Genomic DNA, 21,759 nt, shown 5'->3' on the forward strand with positions numbered 1-21,759 from the left:
AGCCCAACCTGCCCTCTCTGCTAGACTTCTCTCTCGCACATTCCTGCCATGTGGCCCGTGAATAGCAATGGGCTGGCTTGCTCCCAAGACAGTCTGTTTCTCCCGGAGTCTTCAGACTGGAGTGGCCTTCCTAGTATTGTGCTAAAAGCTGCCTCTTCCTAAGTAGGTACTTGTGACCCGTGGGGCCCCGTGGTCACCCTCGAGATCGGAGGATGCCAGCCCACGGATGCCCCCCCTAGACTTCTCTGCAGCCCGCAGCCACAGCCCTGCCTGCGGGCAGAGCCCCCCGTCGGGGTGGGTGGTGGAGGTCTCCGTGGGGCAGGCAGAGCTTCCCCGCGTCTCTCTCCGCCCCCCACTGCGGGAGGCTCTAACCCCCACTTCCCGGGCAGTGCTACAAAAGCTCCAAGGACCGGCAGCCGCATCTGAGGCTGGCGCTGGACGGCTGCACCGTCGTCTACGTGCCCAAGGACGGCCGGCACAAGAGGCACGAGCTGCGCTTCTCCCAGGGGGCCACCGAAGTGCTGGTGCTGGCACTGCAGAGCCGGGAGCAGGCCGAGGAGTGGCTGAAGGTACAGGGCGCTGTATGCTTCCCCCGCCTTCTCCCTTCCTCTCTTCCCCGGCCCGGCCCTCAGAGGGGCGGGCTCCTGTCCCTGGAAGAGCAGGCCTGGCTCGGGGGGTGGTGGGGGGCGGGGGGGGAGAGGGGGTCAGTGCCCTGCACACAGCTAGGGCTTTATGGGGAAATGGACCTCGGACCTCCCCAGGAGACAGACCTCAGGCTTGAGGCCTGGGTTCCTCCGAGTTATCTGAATCCCTGCCATGCCTGCTACAGTTTTACTCGCCGGCACACACATCTCCTGGCATGAGAGCTGAATACCCTCGAAGGAAACTGATTTTATCATCAGACAAGCTAATCCTTTTTTTTTCCTTTCAAGAAAGGAGAAATTCTCTCGTCGTAGGTGAAATAGGCATACTTACCATGTCCGGCTATGAGCCCGCCTCTGCATCACTACAAAACAGAGCCCCCGAGTGTGCACCCTGCGACATGTGTCGCGCTAAGAGCTTTAGTACATGGCCTCGTTTGCTCCTCACGGTGGGATCAACACTGTTCCCATTTTACAGATGAGGAGACCGAGGCAGAGAGGGCCTGTGACTCGCTCAAGGTCACCGGCCAAGCGGGTGGGTCAGAATTCGAAGCGAACAAGGAAACCTACTGCAGGGGCCACGGCCGGGGTGGCAGGGTGCAGACGAGAGAAGACCTGGGCAGCCGCAGAGCGGAGTTCAGGTCCCAGACCTTACTGACCATGTGACCTTCCGCCAACAAGCCCGCCTCCCTGTGCAGTTTCTTCCGTGAGGCCTCAGGAGAGGCCCTGACGGAGGGCTGGTCAGGCAGTCGCTGGCTGTGAGCAGCAACGGGGAAGCCCTCAGGCCCAGGCCCTCAGGGCAGCTCCCTCTGTGCCTCTGGAACAAAGAACCCCTCTCTCCCTCCCATCCTCCCTTCCTGCCGGTGATAACCCGGCTGCCCTGCGTGTTTACTGTTTCCATTACTGCCTTTGTCTCGGAGGGAAGGAAACCTGCCTGCTGGGGGCGGGGGTGCACCGAGGGGGGGCTCTGTCCCCAGGGGCCTAGGTGGGTCAGAAGAAGAAATCCTACCCCTGGAGCCAAGGGGCCTGCCTCAAAGCCCAGTCCCGGGGGCCATGAGCCCCGAGGACAGAGCAGAGAGCCCCAGCTCCACCCTCATCCGTATGTAACTTGGGCACCGGAGTATCCCTGCCCCACCAGGCTGCTGGGGGGGTACCGCGGGATTACCCACGCAAAGCCACCCAACAGTGAGCAGCAAGTGGTGTGCCCTTATTTCGGGATCTGGATGCTTGTGCCGAGTGGCCTTGGTGCGTGTCCTGGGGCTCAGTCTCCACCCCTGTGAAATGGAGGGAATGACCCTGGCTGCCCTGGAGGGGCTGACACGCCTCGGCACAGCAGCCAGACCCCTCACAAGCATCACACCGCTAAGGAGGTGCACAGAGGACCAGCGGAGCCGGCGTTGCAGACGGGGAGACGGAGGCCCCAGGGCAGAGAAACGGCTTCCCAAGCAGGAGGGACGGTGCCAAGTCTAGAGGCCAAGCCTCTGGGCTCCCCGCCCCTCATCTTTTTAATTCAAGGGACAGACCAGGGGAAGTCCGTTCAGATCCTGGTGTGCCCCACACATGCAACACAGGGCGCATCAACCCACCTCTGCCATCCAGTGATACCAACTGCTCGGCTCCCTGGCCCTGACCACAAAGACCCCACTCCTGCTTTGGCGTCCGCAGCATCCCTGCCCACCGGCTCAGAGATGTGTGTCTTTCCACAGGTCATCCGAGAGGTCAGCAAGCCTGCTGGGGGCGCTGAGGGGGCGGATGTGCCGAGATCCCCTGTCCTCCTGTGCAAGCTGGACCTGGACAAGGTACCCCTGTCTTCCCAAGGTCCCCCTGGCCAGGCAGCAGGGGCTCAGCACAGGCTCTGCCCCCGGGGACTCTGAGGCTGGTGGTAAAGCCAGGCACTGACCATGATGTCATGAAGCCATGAGACTGGCCCAACAGTAGGCACTCAGTAAATGCCTACTGAATTCATAAACGCATGAATGAATGAATGCCCACGTCCAGGGCGCGGTACAAGCCAGAGGCGGAGTGACGACCTGCCAGGACAGTAAGAGGCCACATGCGAACCGAGCCATGACAGCTCGACTGGAATGCGTCCGGCAGAGAAGGAGAGGGCCCCACGAGACACCAGCGAAGTGCTATTTCGCAGTCGCTCAGGCCACTGGCAGGTTCTTGCTGGTGCCTGTCCTTTGTCAGGGGCTGTGACCGAGCCGGGGACTCGGCCCCAAATCCAGGCGAGGGCCCAGGCCCGCATACACGGTCTCGGGCGGCATCAGGAAGGCTGGCCTTAGAGAAGATACACAGTGTGGCCGGCACTGTTCTAAATGCTTCGCGTGCTCAACCTAACGTAACTTCTGTGGCTCTGATGAACCGTGTTTTCAGGAGAGGAAACCAGGGCACAGAGAGGTCTGCCCAAAGTCGCCCCGTTGCCGAGAAGCGGAGCTAGCTGGTTTACACGCATTCAGCCTGACTCCTGGTGACCTGGCCACCCTGCCTTCACGGGGAGCTTCCTGAGCGCCCCTGGACCAGCAGTTAGTGGGCATTGATCTGCCCTGTGACGTGTACAGCGCCCCCCACTGGGCACCGTCCTGACAGTCACAAGGAGAGGTTCGGATATGAACCCAATCATCACGCAGACGTAGAAATGCCAGGCGGTGTAGGTGCTGGGAGGGACCGGTGCCAGGCGCGCTGGGAGCAAATGCCAGGGGCTGCTCTTGTCCAGGACCGAGGAAGGCTGCCCAAGCCTTTCACTCGAGGTGAGGGCGAGAAAGCAGCGAGCAGGGGCAGGAAGCGCATTCCTAGCAGAGGGACGAGGCTCTGGAGCCGGAGAGCGCGGCGGGGAAGAGGCCAGGGCCTCGCAGGCGGGGGCTCAGGGAGGCCGGGCACTCGGCTGAGCCTAAAGAGTGGGCAAGACGGCACTGGGCAGAGGTGGCTGTGAGGGCCGGAGCAGCAGAGGCCAGGACGGGGCCAGGGGGTCCCGAGGACAGGAGGGCGAGGCTCTCAGCTGCGCTCACCGGCCTTCGCTGGAGGTGGGGCCTGAAGAAGAGCCAGGCGGACGGTGTGCGTGTGCGGGTGTGTGTTGGGGGGTGTGGGTGTGTGCGGATGCGGGTGTGCGTGTGCGGGCGCCTGCTGCGGGGCAGCTGAGAGCGTGTTGCCGCCGGAGGGAGAGGAGCAAGCCCCCAGCGAGGAGCCATCCTGGGCTGAGCGGGCGGCTAGAACGTTCGGGGCGTTTTTGAAGCAGAGGCGCATGGGGATGAGCAGTGGTGCCCGTCCACCGTGGCCCCTGGGACCCGAGCGCCGTGGGCACTGAGCCGGCGCCCAGTGCTCGCAGCCGTTCTTGGCATTTGCCTCCCCGCCCGACACAGGCCGGGCCGTTCCCGCCCCACAGCCAGCACCGCCGCAGCCTCTGGTTCGCGGCTCACAGGAGACGCTGTCGGCGCCCGCGGCCCCTGCCAGCCTCAGGACCCGGGGGGCTCACGGCCCCCTTCTCCCCCGCCGCCCCGGGACTGTGCTCACGGCAGACGCCCCCGGGCCTGCTCTGGTCGCGCCGGCGGAAAGCTCTAGGGGCCGCAGAGCCCCGCAGGGACAGCTTTTAAGAGGACAGGTGTCATGCTGGCCTTGTCCTGAGTCCGCGGCACCGCTTGGCTCCTTAAAGGGAGACGGCTGTGCACCGCACGGCGGAGAGAAACGCGACGGGCTTTGGCCACAGGATCTCACTTGGGCCGGCTTGTCTGCCTCCCAGCAGCACCCCAACAGGGGTGTGTGAATTCAAGTGAGCAGCCGTGGGGAGATTAGAGCGTTTTCCCGCATTCCCATCGCGGATGGCTGGTGGCAGAGGCCACATTTCTCCAGGGTCCATTTGTCTGCACTGCTCTACTCTGCATTTGTCTACACTGCATTTGTCTACTCGGTCCATTTTTGTCTATGCTGCATTTGTCTACTCAGTCCATTTTTGTCTATGCTGCGTTTGCCTACTCTGTCCATTTGTCTATGCTGCGTTTGCCTACTCTGCCCATTTGTCTACACTGCGTTTGTCTACTCTGCCCATTTGTCTACACTGCGTTTGTCTACTCTGCCCATTTGTCTACACTGCGTTTGTCTACTCTGTCCATTTGTCTACACTGCGTTTGTCTACTCTGCCCATTTGTCTACACTGCATTTGTCTACTCTGTCCATCTGTCTACACTGCGTTTGTCTACTCTGTCCATTTGTCTACTCTGTCCATTTTTGTCTACACTGCATTTGTCCTCTGTCCATTTGTCTACTCTGTCCATTTTTGTCTACACTGCATTTGTCCTCTGTCCATTTTTCTACACCGTCCATTTGTCTGCACTGCGTGTGTCTACTCTGCATCTGTCTACACTGCACCACTCCCATGGTACCTGGTGGGATGAATGCCTGGATAGATGGGCAAAGGAATGGTGCGTCCACAGCTGGCGTAACGAGTGAAAATAAGCCTGGCTGACAGTGAAGTTGCTGCCACGGTGTGTGTGTGTGTCGTTACCACCCTCCCCATCCAGGCGAGGACTGCCGTGGACGCCTCTCTCATCACCACTCGTGTTTAGTGGTCACCAAGTGATCCTTGCAATTTTCGCCAAGGTGAAGAGGCCAACGCACCTGCTGGCCTCCACGGTCAGGGTGCTCGGTTCACCCCTGTCAGTCTCTCTTGCACTGGGGGACACTCCGAGTGCCTCTTTCGCTTCCCATCTTCTCTGCCCATCCCCGCCGAGCTGCTGGGGGGAGCTTCCAAAACCAGCGCGTGAGCTGCACTTCAATCCCTCCCAGCTCCCATCAGCCACCAAATAGGGTCCAAACTCCGAGGAGGTTCATCGCAGTCCGTTATAATCAAGTGCCTTGCTCCCCGAATACACTGGGACCGGAGGACACGACCCCCTTAGGCCACTGCCGTCTTCCTCATGCCACCTGGCATCGGGCACGCGAGTCTGTAACACACCTGGGGGCCAATCCTCGTGGGCAGGGACGGGGGAGACGGGCCAGCACAGGGGCCCATCTGAGCGCGCCCGCTGATGACGGCTGTCTGTGTCCCTCCCCAGAGGCCGTCCCAAGAGAAGCAGACCTCAGACTCCGACAGCCTGGGCCTGGGAGACAGCTGTTCCACCCTTGGCCGTGAACATGGTAGGAGCCTCTGGGGCCTCAGACGGGAGAATGCCAGAGCTGGGGGTGGGGGGGCCACTGCCACAAGCGCACAGGGCAGAGCAGGTCCTGACCGCTCTGGACACCTGGCTATGGGACCTGGTCTGTGCTCGCCTGGAGCTGTGGGCCAGGCCCTGTGTGCAGGCTGAGGGGCTGCCGGGAAGGCTAGCGGGCTGGTGGGGCTCCCCCGCCTCCCCTAACCCGCTGCCATGGCCACAGGCAAAGGGAAGAAGAACAGCCTGTCGGAGCTGAAGGGGTCAGTGAGCAAGGCTGCCGGCCGCAAGATCACCCGCATCATCAGCTTTTCCAAGAAGAAGGCGCTGGCCGAAGCCCTGCAGGCGTCCGCTGCCGAGGAGGAAGTCCCGTGCTGTGGTGGGTACCGTGCACGCGGGGAGGCAACGCAGATCCTGCTGCTGAGGGCTCCCCGGGCAGAGCGCGGACGCCTCCTCCCGGATGGCTGGCATCCACCCTGAGTGAGCCAGGCCCGCCCTCGCTTCTCCGTGGGCCCCTGGCGCCTGACAGAAGGAAAGGCCAGCTGAGCTCCTCTGTCTACGCAGTCGGGGAGCTGAGCTCCAAAAGCCCCTGGCCTTGGTTTCCTCTGTGGGGACAGAAGGAGACGCTCTGACCTTCGCATGTATAATCCACCAAGTGTTTCAGTTCGGGCCCAGTCTTATACGGATAATTCTTGGGTAAAAATACGTAAGCACTTTTATTATAAATGCACTCAAAAGAAAAGGGCGTGGGGTGGTTCCCATGGGGGCGCAGCAGAAACGAATCCGACTAGGAACCACGGGGATGTGGGTTCAATCCCTGGCCTCGCTCAGTGGGTGAAGGATCTGATGCTGCTGTGAGCTGCGGTGTAGATCGCAGATGCACGGCTGTGGCTGTGGTGTAGGCCGGCAGCTGCAGCTCCACCTGAACCCCTAGCCTGGCAACTTCCATGTGCCGCCAGGACGGCCCTAGACAGCAAAATAAATAAATAAACAAATAGATGCATTCAGTATGAATTAAAAATGGTTTGGAAAGAAAAACATAAATGTAGCGCTCCAGGTACTGGGATCCAACAGGAAATTTTATTTTTTAGATACGCAGTACTAGTCTAATAACCCAGAAGGAGTATTAGAAAAGCATATGGCTATCAAGAAACATTTTCAGGTGGATCGGGACACGTTACGATGACAAGGAAACTAACATCTAAAACATCGAGGGGGGATTCTAACTCCTCAGCCATCAGCCTCGCCCTGGCTGCTTGCATAATTTATCGTGGCTTTTGGTTCCCACGTGCTGCCACCAGAGGTCAGCATCAGCCACTACTTTGTGTCCTCAGGGATAGCGGGGCATCTCAGGAGCAAAGGCAGCAGCAAGAGCTGTGGTTTCAGCTTTCCATACAGTAGCTGCGCCCTCCTCGGCCCGCCCGCTGCTGCCTGAGGGCCGTGCAGGGGTGATGCTCAACCCCCGCGGCACAGGCAGGAAACGGAAACTCAGACAGCGGACAGGTGCCTGAGGCCGCGGGCCAGCGGGCCTTCCTTGCAGCTGGGGGCCCTCGGTGCCCGGGAGCACCCCAAGCGCCGGGAGTCACCCTGCTGGTGCCCCCCGCAGGTCACCTGAACGTGCTGGTGAACCACGGCTGGAAGGAACGCTGGTGCCGCCTCAAGGGCAGCACCCTGTATTTCCACAAGGACCGGACGGACCTGCGGACCCACGTGAACGCCATTGCCCTGCGCGGCTGCGAGGTGGCCCCGGGCTTCGGGCCCAGACACCCGTTTGCCTTCAGGATCCTGCGCGACCGGCAGGAGGTCGCCATCCTGGAGGTGAGAGGCCAACGGCGGGGCCTTGGTGGCAGAGGCGGACGGGGGCTTGGGCCCGGGCTCGGGCTTTGGTCCAGGGGCCTGGCTCCTGAGGCTGTGGGGGCCAAGGTCGGAGGGGAAGCAAGTCAGCCGATGCTGCCAAGTGATCAGCAGAGGCGCCCGTTAAACTACGCAGCCCCTGCTCAAGTCTGAATGTCCGACAGACAGCAGGTAATTCTTCTTCTGTAAGTAAGGACATCCCACACTGGGGACCTGCCTCTACCAACACACGCGTGCGTCGCTGACCTGAAATGCAGATCTAACAGGGAATTGGGCATTTTTATTTGCTACATCTGGCAACCCGAGGCCCAAGCTTGGCTCCTTCTCCCCTGTAAATATAATCCCACCCCGGAAAGGCATCTAGCCTGATCTAACCCCGATCGGATTCTGGAACCCTCTCTACAACACTCTGCACCAGTAACTCTCCACCTCGGATGACCCACGGCCCTGCCAGGTAGCTGCTCCTCCCACCAAGCAACTCCATTTTCACAGAGATTTTCTCTACACGGAGTTGAAATCCTCAAGCTCCAGCAAAGCAGCAACCACACCGGATCTGCATATTTTTGTTTTTCCGGAACCAGCCTTATGTCGAGCACATACCAGGGGCTCAGTCCTATTTGCTGAACAAATGGCTGAATGAAAATGTGATTTCATTTCGCCCACGCCTGGTCACATCTACCCACTGGCACCAGCCCTCCTCCCTGGGGTCACGCGGAGTACACAGAAACTCTTTTCACACGCCAATCCTTCACTTATTTAGAATGTAAATTTTTTTTTTTTTTTTTTTTTTTTTTTGCTTTTTATGGCCACACCCGCGGCATATGGAGGTTTGCAGGCTGGGGGTCCAATTGGAGCTATAACTGCCAGCCTACACCACAGCCACAACAACGCAGGATCTGAGCCGCATCTGCGACCTACACCACAGCTCACGGTACCACCAGATCCTTAACTGAGGGAGGGCCAGGATCGAACCCGCAACCTCATGGTTCCTCGTCGGATTTGTTTCCGCTGCGCCACGACGGGGACTCCACGGGAGGAAGACTTTAAGCAACTAGTCCCCCCATTACAGAGAGGACCTGAGGCCAGTGCAGCCCAGGCTCCATCCAAAGCTCCACAGAGGGCGGTGCCTCTTGGTCTCTTCCTGGAACTAAACCAGGCTCCTCAGTCCTGCTCTCTGTGTCCAGTACCCACTGCCCCTCTCCATCCTTAAATTTCAGGAACTATTGACTCTCGAAGTCCCTTGTATCTTTAATAGTTTGAGGTGGGTCTCCTGTTTCTTCAGTTATACACAGAGCTTTCTGTCAAAAAGTGAGCTTTTTTTTCTTGTCTTTTTAGGGCCGCACCTGCAGCATATGGAGGTTCCCAGGCTAGGAGTCAAATCTGAACTGCAGCTGCCGGCCTACACCACAGCTCACGGCACCACCAGATTCTTAACTCACTGAGGGAGGTCAGGGATCGAACCCGCAACCTCATGGTTCCTAGTGAGATTTGTTTCCGTTGCACCATGATGGGAACTCTCAAAAAAAGTGTGCTTTTTAAATTCAAGTTTAGTATCTGTGTGCTAACGATTTTATAACAATGCTCTTCAAATGAGAACATAAGTACATATTTACTTGACCAGCAACTTCCCGGAGATTCTACTGTACACAGTTCTGCGTATCATTGGCAATTTTAACACAAGAAAAAATTTGAATGGGTTGTGATAAGGAACCTCCTCATTTAATAAAAAGTAAACGTATTTTAAAAATTCAGAACATCTAGGAGTTCTCATCGTGGTGCAGGGGAAATGAATCCAACGAGGAACGATGAGGTTGCGGGTTCGATCCCTGCCCTCGCCCAGTGGGTTAAGGATCCGTTGGTGCCGGGAGCTGTGGTGTAGGTCGCAGATGCGGCTCAGATCCTGCGTTGCTGTGGCTGTGGTGTAGGCCAGCAGCTGTAGCTCTGATTCAACCCCTAGCCTGGGAACCTCCGTATGCCATGGGTGCAGCCCTGAAAAGCAAAAAAATAAAAAAATAAAAATTCAGGACATCTAAACTGTGTCTTCACAGCCAAAGGGTCGGGAGGTCTCCAAGGGTAGCGATCGAGGCTCTGTGGCTTAGGGGACAGTCAGGGAGGGCTTCTCTGAGGAGGTGGCCTTAGAGCAAAGGCCTGGGGCGGGGAACCGCCGCGGGTGCCTAGGTGTGCGTTCCAGTCTCGGATCCCTAACCGCAGCACGAGTAACAGGTATGCTCTGCACCTGTGTTTGGGTGACGTGAGCAGCAGCCAGAGGCCCTGACGGTGTCAAGGTGAGCCTGACATGTGCCTTCTCTCCCCAGGCAAGCTGCTCGGAGGACATGGGCCGCTGGCTCGGGCTGCTGCTGGTGGAGACAGGCTCCAGGGTCACTCCGGAAGCGCTGCACTATGACTACGTGGACGTGGAGACACTGACCAGCATTGTCACCGTGGGGCGCAGCTCCTTCCTGTAAGGGCGCCCCGCGGCCCACCGTGCCCGCAGCCCGGCCCGGCCCGGCCCACTCTCACGGCAGACTCCAGCCCTGGGATGGGGAGGGCAGAGGACGGGCTGAGAAAGGCTGCCTCCTCGGGCTCAGACGGGGGCCTTCCTCTCCCAGCAGCAGGAGGCGACCCAGGCGCAGGGGATGCGGCGGTTGACAGGAGCTGGAGAGAGAAACTCTTCCGTACAGTGGCCTGAGCTCTGCTTGCATGCCAGGAAACGGAGGGTTTCATACTCTTGAGCCTTCGAGTGGGCACAGGGCTGGTACATGGATCTGGCACGAGAAGTGCCAGCTGAGAGCCTCTATTTTCTCACTTAAATATGGAGGCAGTGAACCACCTGCCTCCCCAGTTGTCGTGAGAACCCCGCAGGTCCCCGCCTGGAAAGCCCTTAGCACACAGCGGCCCAGGGCTGCCCGGCCTGCTGCGGGCACCGGCCCTCCGACCGCGGTTACAAGCTGCCGCCAGAATCGCATGAGGGAGGAGACGGGGAAGCACTGCCAGCCGCATGGCAGCACTGCCAGCACATCCTCATCATCGTCCCTCTTATTTTTCAGATATGCAAGATCCTGCCAGGATCCGTGGCCTGAGCCCCGCGTCTACGATGATGTCCCTTACGAAAAGATGCAGGTACGGCTGCCCGGGGCGTCGGGCACGCGGCCAGGCCGCCCATCAGCTCGCCCTCCCCCTCCCCTCCTTCCCGGCGCGTTCCTTCCTCTGCCTCAGAGACACCAGTTTCGCTTCACCAGCAGCCAGACGGCTCGGGAGAAGGGCCTTCTGACGGCAGACCACGGCTCAAGAGAAGGACTCCCTGGTGCAGGAGGCGGGCAGGGCGGGGGCGAGGTCCCTGGGCGGGAGGCCAGGGCCGTGCCAGCTGGGACGCACTGCTCCTCTGAGCAGGGTGCTGGGCTGCCCGCCCCTGCTTTCCGCTCTGTGCACGGACGGATTGAGCTGTGCGTCGGGGGATGACAACGGGGGGCCACCCCCGGGCCTTCACCTGGGGGCTTCCACAGACTTGGCCTCAACCCCAGGACCATGTCCCCCTCGTGCTCGCTAAACCAAGGGGCGCCAGCTTACTGGCTTACAGGGCAGCCCCGCAGCCATCCCTCGACCCGGGCCCGCAGCACGCGTGTGCCTGCTCTGCCTCGGGCGAGCCAGAGGACCACATGCCGATTGGGCCCCCGGCTGAGGGAGGCAAAGAGGGAGTCGAGGAAAACAGTGGCCGAGGGCCAGGACCCCTGCCTCGGACAGTGCTGGGCTGCTCTGAGCTCTCACCTCGAGGACGCCCTTTGCTAGAAACTACTGCAGCCATCCTTCTGTTTCCATGGTCGTTGTTCAGACTCAGATGAGCCAGTCAATGCAGCCTGAGCCTGTTCTCAGCTAGAGTTCAGTAGCAAGACAGCATAATTCTTCAGGAGGTGAACTCTGCACTCAGGCCTGAGTCCAAGTCCCCTTGGTCTTCACTTCCTGGTCCTCACATCCTGGTCCTCACCTCCTGGTCCTCACCTCCTGGTCCTCACTTCCCTGGTCCTCACATCCTGGTCCTCACCTCCTGGTCCTCACTTCCCTGGTCCTCACCTCCTGGTCCTCACCTCTCTGGTCCTTACTTCCCTGGTCCTCACCTCCTGGTCCTCACCTCTCTGGTCCTCACCTCCTGGTCCTCACCTCCTGGTCCTCACTTCCCTGGTCCTCACCTCCTGGTCCTCACTTCCTGGTCCTCACCTCTCTGATCCTCACCTCCTGGTCCTCACCTCCTGGTCCTCACCTCTCTGGTCCTCACCTCCTGGTCCTCACTTCTCTGGTCCTCACCTCCTGGTCCTCACTTCTCTGGTCCTCACCTCCTGGTCCTCACCTCCTGGTCCTCACTTCTCTGGTCCTCACCTCCTGGTCCTCACTTCTCTGGTCCTCACCTCCTGGTCCTCACTTCCCTGGTCCTCACTTCCCTGGTCCTCACCTCTCTGGTCGTCACTTCCCTGGTCCTCACTTCCCTGGTCCTCACCTCCTGGTCCTCACTTCCTATCTCCACGTGGATATAGTAACACTCGCTGACAGGACCACTGCAAGAACCAAATGAAAGAACTCAGGGAAAGCGCTCAGCCCCGGGCCTGGGCATCGGAAGGTCTCACACAGAGGAGTGAGTGGTACCGTCCTTAGCAATGTCCTCCTCCTCCTCACACGATCACGTTTGACTTGTGGCTCCCTGAGCTTGGACGAGACTCTGAGGGTTCTCCACACGCTTCAGGCACAAACGCAGAACCAGTCCATTTAGTTATGTCACTTCTGCCACTGGCTCATCTCACCTATGACTTTTTTTACGTGAAAACACACATTAGCAATTCAGAAAATTTGAAGGCTACATCCAAATGATGTGAAAACAAACTATGATAAATCAAATACACAAACCATCCGCAGTTTTCCTCTCAGCACAATTCCAGCCTACAGCTGCCTTCTGCTGCCCCCCCCCCCAGGAAGGTTGGCTGCCGCGGGTGGTTTATAAACTGTCGAGGGCTGCCCACACCCACAGAGGCCATGAAACACTTGGCCGCCAAGCACTCAGCCGCCAAGCACACAGACAGCACCCACACCAAGGTCGGGAGCCCACCTGCACCTTCTCCTCCCGTCTCCACCCAGGACGAGAAGCCTGCACGTCCCTCTGGAGCCCAGGTCAAGCGCCACGCCTCCTCCTGCAGTGAGAAGTCCCATCGGGTGGACCCGCAGGTTTCGGTCAAGCGCCACGCCTCCAGTGAGTTGTGGGGGTGGGGGGGGGAGCTCTCACAATCAGATTCCTCCAGGGACCGGGCAGGTGATGAAATGAGTGAAGAGCAGTCCTAAGAACCACTCTGAGAAAAATGACATGGCAAGCAGCAGGATAAGGGGCTGCTGGCAGGTGCCCTCGGAGGGCCAACAACAGGGTCTGGGCTGGGGACGCTGTGGGAAGCTACAGGGCTCAGGCCCCGGCTCCAGGGGCAGCCACTACCAGCTCCAGCTGAGGCCCTGCACAGCAGTGCCAGTCCAGATTGGCCAACTGCTCCAAAGAGACCAGAAATCTAGACTTTATGTGAGCTCCGTTTGTCTTTTAACACTAGCAATGATTGAAAAACTCTGAACACCACGTAAGGCTACCTATACACACACCTGCACGCACAGCTCACCTCTGCGTCCCAGCCCAGCACTCCATGGAAGCCTGCTGGACTGCCTGACTGCCACGCTATTCAGGAATGACTAAGCAGGCCAGACAACTCGGAGCTCCCATCATGGCTCAGGGGTTAACGAAGCCGACTAGGAACCACGAGGTTGCAGGTTTGATCCCTGGCCTCAATCAGTGGGTTAAGGATCCAGTGTTGCCGTGAGCTGTGGTGTGGGTCGCAGATGCGGCTCAGATCTTGCGTTGCTGTGGCTCTGGCGTAGGCCGGCAGCTGCAGCTCCAATTAGACCCCTAGCCTGGGAACTTCCATGTGGCCCTAGAAAAGACAAAAAAAAAAAAAAAAAAAAAGCAGGCCAGACAACTCTATGGTAAATTCTCTTTGATTCCCAGCATTAATCTCTACAGCTTTAGGAGCAAAACCAGCTTCCTACAGAACAGTGTGTTCCAAGAGTCTTGTATTTGTTGCTTTTACTTTCCTCCTCCTGTAGCTGAACAGTCAAGTTCTAGTCTTTGCTTTTTGAAGATTTATTTTTTAATACTTTCTTTAGCATCGATGAGCTCTTCTGGGAGTCAGGAGCCCTGTATTCCACTCCTCTCTTGGCCACTCAATTACTGTGTAGCTTTGGGGACGTCCTCTCCCCTCTCTGGGTCTGCGTTTCCCCCCGAAAACTTGGAGGGCCGCTGGTAACACTCCCACACGCTCTGCTCGTGGAAACCGGAAACGCAGGCCGTAGGGAAGGCCCATTTCCAACCGGGAAACGAAACTGAAATAAGCACGTAGGATTGAAGACATCGCAAGGCGTAGGAAAAAAAACTACAGCAAAGATAAAAATTGGACTCTTTATTCAAATCAAATCTTACATTGAAGCCCAGGTTACAGAGAGAGAAACGTGGAGCTGCCGTGATTGGAGTCGGGAGGCCGCTCCGACCGGGGGCCTGTTACCAGGGCACCTGTTCCCTGTCCCCGGGAAAGCAGAGGCCCCCTTGCAGGCGGCTGGAAACCGCGGGTCTAGGGCAACAACGTGTTTCAGAGGAAGAAACTGAAAGCTATGAGAGGAGGGCCTCGCCCAAGATCACGTATTAATTACCTGCTGCTACGTACCCCGTTACCCCGATTTACTAGCTCAAGACATAAATGTGAGTCCCGTCTCAGCCTCTGTGGGTCAGGAATCCTCAGGGCCGCTGGCGTAGGTCGCTCTGACTGAGGCTCGCTGGTCAGGTCACAGGCAAGACGCGGGCTGGTCCCTGGGAGTCTGAAGCCTTGCCACACTGAAGGATCTGCCCCCAAAGCGGCTCACTTCATACGTGGCCGGTTCGCGGGCTCCTGAGAGGGGGCCTCGGTGCCTTCCACGGGGCCTGGCCACCGGGCTGCGTGTCCTCAGGGCCGGGCGGCGGGCTCCCCCAGCCGCAGCGTTTCCGCGGCCGAGCCCGGCCGATCATCCCTGCGACACCCTCGGGGCTCCGCGGGTCAGTCCCGCCGAGCGCGGGAGGCCTGCCAAAGGCCCGGGGACACGGCGACAAAACTCGGCCGAACCGAGGGGTCGTGAGGAAAACGGTGCCCTGAGAGGCTCCAGAGACTCAGTCCCCGGAAACGACCGTAACTGGTGAAAACGGCGAAATCAGTCATCGAGGCTCCAGAAAGTGGAGGCTCCAGAAGACACTTATTCTAGCAAGTTCACCCCATCTCAGGAAGAGCAGTGAGAGCTGGTGGCCTGTGCGTCACGACGCACTGCTTTCCCCGCCTCGCCGCCCAGCGGGCCCGTCTCCTCCCCGGCGGGTGTGGACGCGCGGACAGGGCGCTCCGTCCCGCGGCGGCCAGGCCCGAGCGGCTGCATCGCCCCATCGAGAGCAGACCCCCAGCGCTGCTGCGCAGCCCAGCTCCGTGCGCAGAGGCCAAGTTCCGGGCGACTGTCGCCCCACCGGGGCCTCCCTTCCGCCACCCAGGCCCGCCCGGTGGCAGAGGCTCTCCCTGGGGCGGCGCGGGCCCAGGACATGGGGTCCCCACTGCCCTGCCCGCCGCCCACACCCAAGGCCGGGGTTCCACACTGGGAGGGACGAGCTAAGAGGGCCCGGGCGCGGTCCCGGAGCTGCAGCCCGCCGACAGCACAGAGGTGTCAGCTGCTGTTCCACCTTCGGATTCGCGACGGCGACGGGGAGACCGCGCCCGGCGTGAAAGGCAGGTCATCCCCACAGAGCCCGCCCACCAAGCCGCCCCTTCCGAAGAGGCAGCAGTGAAACCGAGCTGGGAGCAAACGCTGCCCCCCGGCTCTTGCTCAGGAGCAGCAGCGGGGCCCAGGCCTTCTCATCGTGGCTCTTTTTCAAGGAAGAGCGAATGATACTGCGGCCGCCGACTCGAAGACTCGCGCTTGACGATTCAAGGAGCTCAGCCTTCTGTGACCAGCTAGAAACCGCCGAGAACCCAAATGCTGCTCAAGTGGGGCGTGCACGCATGCACGGCGCTCGTCTACACCGCGGACGCCAGGCAGCGACACGCAGAATAAAAGAGCGCTATTTACTGAGGTCACAGCATCACGCTGCAGGAAGGAGGCCAGAGGCGAAACACCAATACTGCACAACTCAATTGATATAAAATCCCAGGACCGTGAGAACTGTGCTGGTAGACAGCAGATCAGCACTACGGGGGCTGGGTGGGAGAGTGAACTGACTGCCGAGGGCAAGAGAGACTCGGGGGTTGAGAGAAATGGCATATTCATCCTGATTGCGCCGCTGGAAGTGGTGACAAGATTCAGGAGAGGAGAGGCTTTAACTTGCTCTATCTTACAGTATATAAAACATACGAGGTAAAACAAAAATAAACCATTAGAAGAGGGAAAAAACCCAAAAAGCAATCAGCGGACAATTAGTGGAGCCCAGCGACTGGCTGTGACGCCCACAGAATCAGGCAGTGGAAGAGAGACCAGGACGAGAGGCAGAGAGAGCCCCACTGAGACCGCTGCTCCCCGGGGTGACTGTGCACGTGCCCAAGGCTGCAGCCTCTGAGGACCCACCTCGGAGGCTTCGCACCACGAGGAGAAAATGTACTTCACTAGAAGAGCCCGCTAGGTCGCTGACCAAACCAGCGACTAGAGGAGGAGGGCAGGCTCAGTATGTGCAGAGATGCTACAATATGTTATCCAAAATGTCCAATTTTCAACCAGAAATTATGAAACACACAAAGAAACAGGAAAGTGTGACCCAAAAGAGGGAAAAAAGGCAGGTGACAGAAACTGCCTTGCGAGGACCCACGTGCAGAATTGAACAAAGACTTCAGAGCATCCTTTGTAAGTATGTTCAGAGAACTAAGGGCAACCAGGCTTAAAGAGGAAAAGGAAGAGGAGTTCCCATTGCGGCTCAGCAGGTACAACGCAACTAGTGTCCATGAGGATGTGGGTTCCATCCCTGGCCCCAATCAGCGGCTGGGGGATCCGTCGCTGAGCTGTGGTGTAGGCTGCAGATGCTGTGGCTGTGGCGCAGGCCAGTGTAAGCTCAGATCGACCCTCAGCCTAAGAACTTCCATATGCTGCGGATGTGGCCCTAAAAAGCAAAAAGAAAAGAAAAAAAAAGTAAAGGAAGGATTGGAGAGGAAGAAGTGAAACTGTCACTGTTTGCAGATTACATGATATGATACATAGAAAATCCTTCAGAGCACTAAAAAACTACTAGAGCTCATCAATGAATTTGGTAAAGTTGCAGGATACAAAAGTAACCTAGAGAAATCTGCTGCGTTTCTATACATAGCAACAAACTATCAGAAGGAAAAATTAAGAAAAAATCCCATTTACAATCGCATCTTTTTTTTTTTTTTTTTTTTTTGTCTTTTTGCTATTTCTTGGGCCGCTCCCGCGGCATATGGAGGTTCCCAGGCTAGGGGTCGAATCGGAGCTGTAGCCACTGGCCTACGCCAGAGCCACAGCAACACTGGATCCGAGCCGCGTCTGCAATCTACACCACAGCTCACGGCAACGCCGGATCGTCAACCCGCTGAGCAAGGGCAGGGACCGAACCCGCAACCTCATGGTTCCTAGTCGGATTCGTTAACCACTGCGCCACGACGGGAACTTCCTACAATCCCATCTTTTAAAGTGAGGAGTATTTGCATACACCCCACGCATATCTTCCCATATTTTTTTGGCCACACCCACAGATTCAGAAGTTTAAGCAATGCAGTGACAATTCCAGATCCTTAACCCACGAAGCCAGAGGGAACTCCTACAATTACATTTTCTTTTTTTTGTTTTTTAGGGCCGCACCTGCGGCATATGGAGGTTCCCAGGCTAGGGGTCAAATCGGAGCTGCAGTTCGCAGCCTACGCCACAGCCACAGCAATGTGGGATCTGAGCCCTGTCTGCAACCTACACCACAGCTCCCAGCAACGCCTTAACCCACTGAGTGAGGCCAGGGACCGAACCTGTGTCCTCATGAATACTCGTCAGATTCATTTTCCCTGAGCCATGATGACCTGCTGAGCCACAACAGGAACTTCTACAGTTGCATTTAAAAGAATAAATCTAGGAATAAATCTAACCGAGGAGATAAAAGATTTATGCTCAAAAAGCAGTAAGAAAGAAAATTACAAGAAATTGAAAACAACACAGATGATAATAAGCAATACTGTGCTTATGGATTGAAGAATTAATATTGTTAAAGTGATCATACTACCTGAGGTAACCTACAGATGCAGTACAATCCCTACTAAAATACCAATGGTATTTTTCACAGAACTAGAAAAAACAATTCTAATACTTGTACAGAAACACAAAAGACCCCAAAGGGCCAAAACAATCTTGAGAAAGAAGATCAAAGCTGGAGATACTATGTTACCTTATTTCAAACTATACTTCAAAGCTAGTCATCAAAAAAAAAAGCTACAGTCATCAGAACAGTATGGTACGGGCACAAAAACAGACATGTAGATCCATAAAACAGAACGGAGAGCTCTCTCTCATTTATGTGGGCCATGAACCCGCACTTATATGAGCAATTAATCTATGACAAAGGAAGTATGAACACACAATGGGAAGAAGACAGGGTCTTAATAAACGGTGGTGGGAAAATGGGACAGTCACATGCAAAAATGGACTATTTTCTCAGACCATATACAAAAAAAAAAAACAAACAAACCCTCAAAATGGATTAAAGATTTAAAACCATAACTCTTCTAGACAAAAACATAAGCAGTACACTCTTTGATATTGGTCTTGGCAATTTTTTTTTTTGGTCTTTTTACGGCCACACCCATGGCACATGGAAATTCCCAGGCTAGGGGTTAAATCAGAGCTGTAGCTGCTGGCCTACGCCACAGCCACAGCAACATGGGATCCAAGCTGCATCTGTGACTTACACCACAGCTCATGGCAACGCCGGATCCTTAACCCACTGAGCAAGGCCAGGGATCGAAGCCACAAGCTCATGAATACGAGTCAGGTTCATTACTGCTGAGCCACAACAGAAGCTCCTGGTCTTAACAGTATTTTTTGGATATGTCTCCCTAGGCAAGGGAAACAAAAGCAAAAATAAATAGGACTACAGCAAACTAAAAAGCTTTTGCACAGTGAAGGAAACTATCAAAAGGCCACTGACTAAATGAGGGAAGATATTTACAAATGACACATCCAATAAGGGGTTAATATACAACCATACAGAGAACTCATCCATCGAAAAATATAAACAACCCAATTAAAAACTAGGCATAGGACCACAGGCGTTTTTCCAAAGCGGATCGACCGATGGCCGACGGGCACATGAAAACACGTTCTGCACCACCAGGCATCAGGGGAATCCACATCGAAACCACAATGAGATGGCACAGCGCCCCACGATGGCCAGTATCCAAAACTGCATCAAATAACAAGCGCCGGTGAGGATGCGGAGAAAAGGGAACGCTTGCGCCTCGCTGGAGCCTGAGGACACGTGACCACCAAACGCGAGGGGGTAGCTGTGTAGCGGAGAAAGGACCTTAGGTAAAGTCCAAGGCAATCTAACAAAGCATGGCGTTTAGTAATGAAAAAAAAGTAAAAGAGATGACAGTACCCTATCAATGCCTCAACCGGACATGTGAACTGGCAAAAAGAATCAGTGAACCTACAGCTAGATCAACAGAGGTTACACCTTCCCAAGACCAGAGAGAACAAAGGACAGAGAAAAACGGACAGCGCCTCAGAGAAACGCGAGACACCATCGAGGACACTAACACACGCATAGAAGGAGTGTTAGGAGAGGAGAAAGAGAAAGGAGGATAGAGAACATTAAATAATGCCTGCAGAGGTGCCACATTTATTGAAATCATTAATTTACACATCCAGGAAGCTCCGTGAAGTTCCAGGAGGATAAGGCAAAGCCATCCACAAAAGGCACATGGTGCTCAAAATCTAGCGCTAAAGACAAGGAGGAAACCCTGAAGCAGAAAAAAAAAAAAAAAAAAAAAAAATCTAATCGCCGCTTACAAAGTATCCCCTGCAACGCGAACAGCCGACTTCTCATCAGACAAGATGACGTATTTTCCCCTGAGGTCACCTGGAATATTATTCAGCAATGAAAAGGAACGACGCACTAATACATACTACAACATTTGTGTATTAGTTACATTACTAACTTGGACACTAAGTATTCCTTTTTTTCCTCATTATGGAGGCCCAGATTTTTTGGAAGGTGCTTGGACAATTCTGAAGCAAATATTTTGTCACTAATACTATGAGGCCCGAAGAATTATAGCTTCTTACAATTTATGGATCAGAAACAATCCAGCTTGCTTCCTTACCGCCACAGGGACAGTGCTCCAGGGTTGGGCGTGAGGTGAGCTGCTCTCCGTGGTGCTGACCCATCAAGGCAGACCCGGGCGGTGGCTCCAAAAGGTGACTCTGCTTGCTGATCTGGTCCTTGAAGAAGTGTCCACCCAGCTACAATGAAATGAGAAAAATAAGCACAGTGCACGAAGCTTTACACAAAGTTAATTCTATTCAATATAAATGACTATTTTATTCCATATTTGGAATGTTGAAATATTATTTTATCGACTCCTGGGAAGAGTAATATTGTGGTTTTAAGGGCTTTAGCTGATACAGTAGAGTGCTGGCAGCCCTTTTTTGGTATCCCTGCTGATTTGTATCTTCCCAGTCTACAAAAGCCAAGAGTCTGAGAACCCCCGCACCCCCTGCCGCTTGGCACGCCCTGGTGTGTCTGGGAAGAAGAGGGAGCCGCGGGTCCCATTCTTCGCCCTCCCTGCTTTATTCACACTACGGCTCAGAGTGCAGGGCACCTGTGCAGACCTGACTCCGCATGGCCAGGGGGAGCACTGGGTCCCCACAGAGCTGGAGAGACAAGGCCCCCCGTTACCAGCGCTCCACACCCCACTCAAACGACTGCGTGTGGCTGTGTCTAGAGCACAAAAAAGACAAGACAAAACCTCCACTGAGAGGCCGGACCACGGCCTTGCCCAAGCTCCATCAGTCTAGCCTAGTGTGGCCCCTGGAGTCAGCAAGTTCAAACCCGCCTCCACCATCATCAGCCAGGAGACCTAAACCTCTTTGTGCCTCGGTTTCCTCAGCAATAAAGACGACCCATCAAGAGTGAGCTTTCGTGGGGATTAAACAGAAATGCATGTAAATGGCCTATTATATGGTAAATGGTGACAGCGGTGGCCAAGAGAATTTGTTGTTACTGTCACCATCGTGTGGCGCCCGCTGTAGACACGAGGTCCCTCACTGCCCCCACCACTTCGCAGTAACAGAATAAGTGATGCCTGATTTTCTAGCCAGGTTTCAATTCTCTGTAAATGTAACTTACATGTAGCCTTTTTTCTTTTTTTTGGTCTTTTTGCCATTTCTTGGGCCGCTCCCGCAGCATATGGAGGTTCCCAGGCTAGGGGTCGAATCGGAGCTGTAGCCACCAGCCTACACCAGAGCCACAGCAACGCGGGATCCAAGCCATGTCTGCAACTTACACCACAGCTCACGGCAACGCTGGATCCTTAACCCACTGAGTGAGGCCAGGGATCGAACCCACAACCTCATAGTTCCTAGTCGGATTCGTTAACCACTGGGCCACGACGGGAACTCCTATGTAGCCATTTATTTACCTTATATATGCTGAGCGCTAACTACAAAAATGCCCTTTTAAAACCCAAGCGTGTCTGCATCGCGGCCTGTGTTTTAATTACTACTATTATCTACCATTTATTAAGCACTGGCCATTTGCCAGCTGCTATAACCTCTTCTCTGCCTTCCCACAATGGCAAGAGGTAAACATGACCAACCCCCAGATTCACAAGGGAGGAAGCTCAAGCCCGGGGGACGGCAGACAGACGCCACATCCGCCAGGCCTGATGACAAGCAATCCGTAAAGGGCAAGAGGAGAGACAAGACGGTCCAGGGCTAGAGCCTGTGCTCGTTGGGCCTGCGCACTCCGGCCTCGCTTCAGCTCCTTGTCTCGGCCCTGAATATATCCGGGGGGATGGATGGAAATGTCCCCATTTTATGGGCGAGAGATGGAG

General features: G+C 56.0%; 1 protein-coding gene and 1 long non-coding RNA gene across 3 annotated transcripts in view; one reads left to right on the forward strand and one right to left on the reverse strand.

The window, feature by feature from the left end:
- LOC106509605 overlaps positions 1-21,759 on the reverse strand; it is a 117,034-nt gene that overhangs the window by 86,138 nt on the left and 9,137 nt on the right. For both annotated transcript variants that reach the window (XR_002342012.1, XR_002342013.1), the window contains one exon: positions 20,029-20,167. This is a non-coding gene — a long non-coding RNA (uncharacterized LOC106509605). The remainder of the gene's footprint in view (positions 1-20,028; positions 20,168-21,759) is intronic.
- AFAP1L1 (actin filament associated protein 1 like 1) overlaps positions 1-21,759 on the forward strand; it is a 62,432-nt gene that overhangs the window by 33,963 nt on the left and 6,710 nt on the right. Inside the window, 8 exon segments of the mRNA NM_001244817.1 lie at positions 390-569; positions 2,348-2,440; positions 5,690-5,771; positions 6,009-6,161; positions 7,389-7,600; positions 9,952-10,097; positions 10,684-10,756; positions 12,758-12,869. Of these exon segments, the coding sequence (NP_001231746.1) occupies positions 390-569; positions 2,348-2,440; positions 5,690-5,771; positions 6,009-6,161; positions 7,389-7,600; positions 9,952-10,097; positions 10,684-10,756; positions 12,758-12,869 (1,051 nt within the window).

This window comes from Sus scrofa, chromosome 2 (assembly GCF_000003025.6).
Source record: "Sus scrofa isolate TJ Tabasco breed Duroc chromosome 2, Sscrofa11.1, whole genome shotgun sequence".
Lineage (NCBI taxonomy): Eukaryota > Metazoa > Chordata > Mammalia > Artiodactyla > Suidae > Sus > Sus scrofa.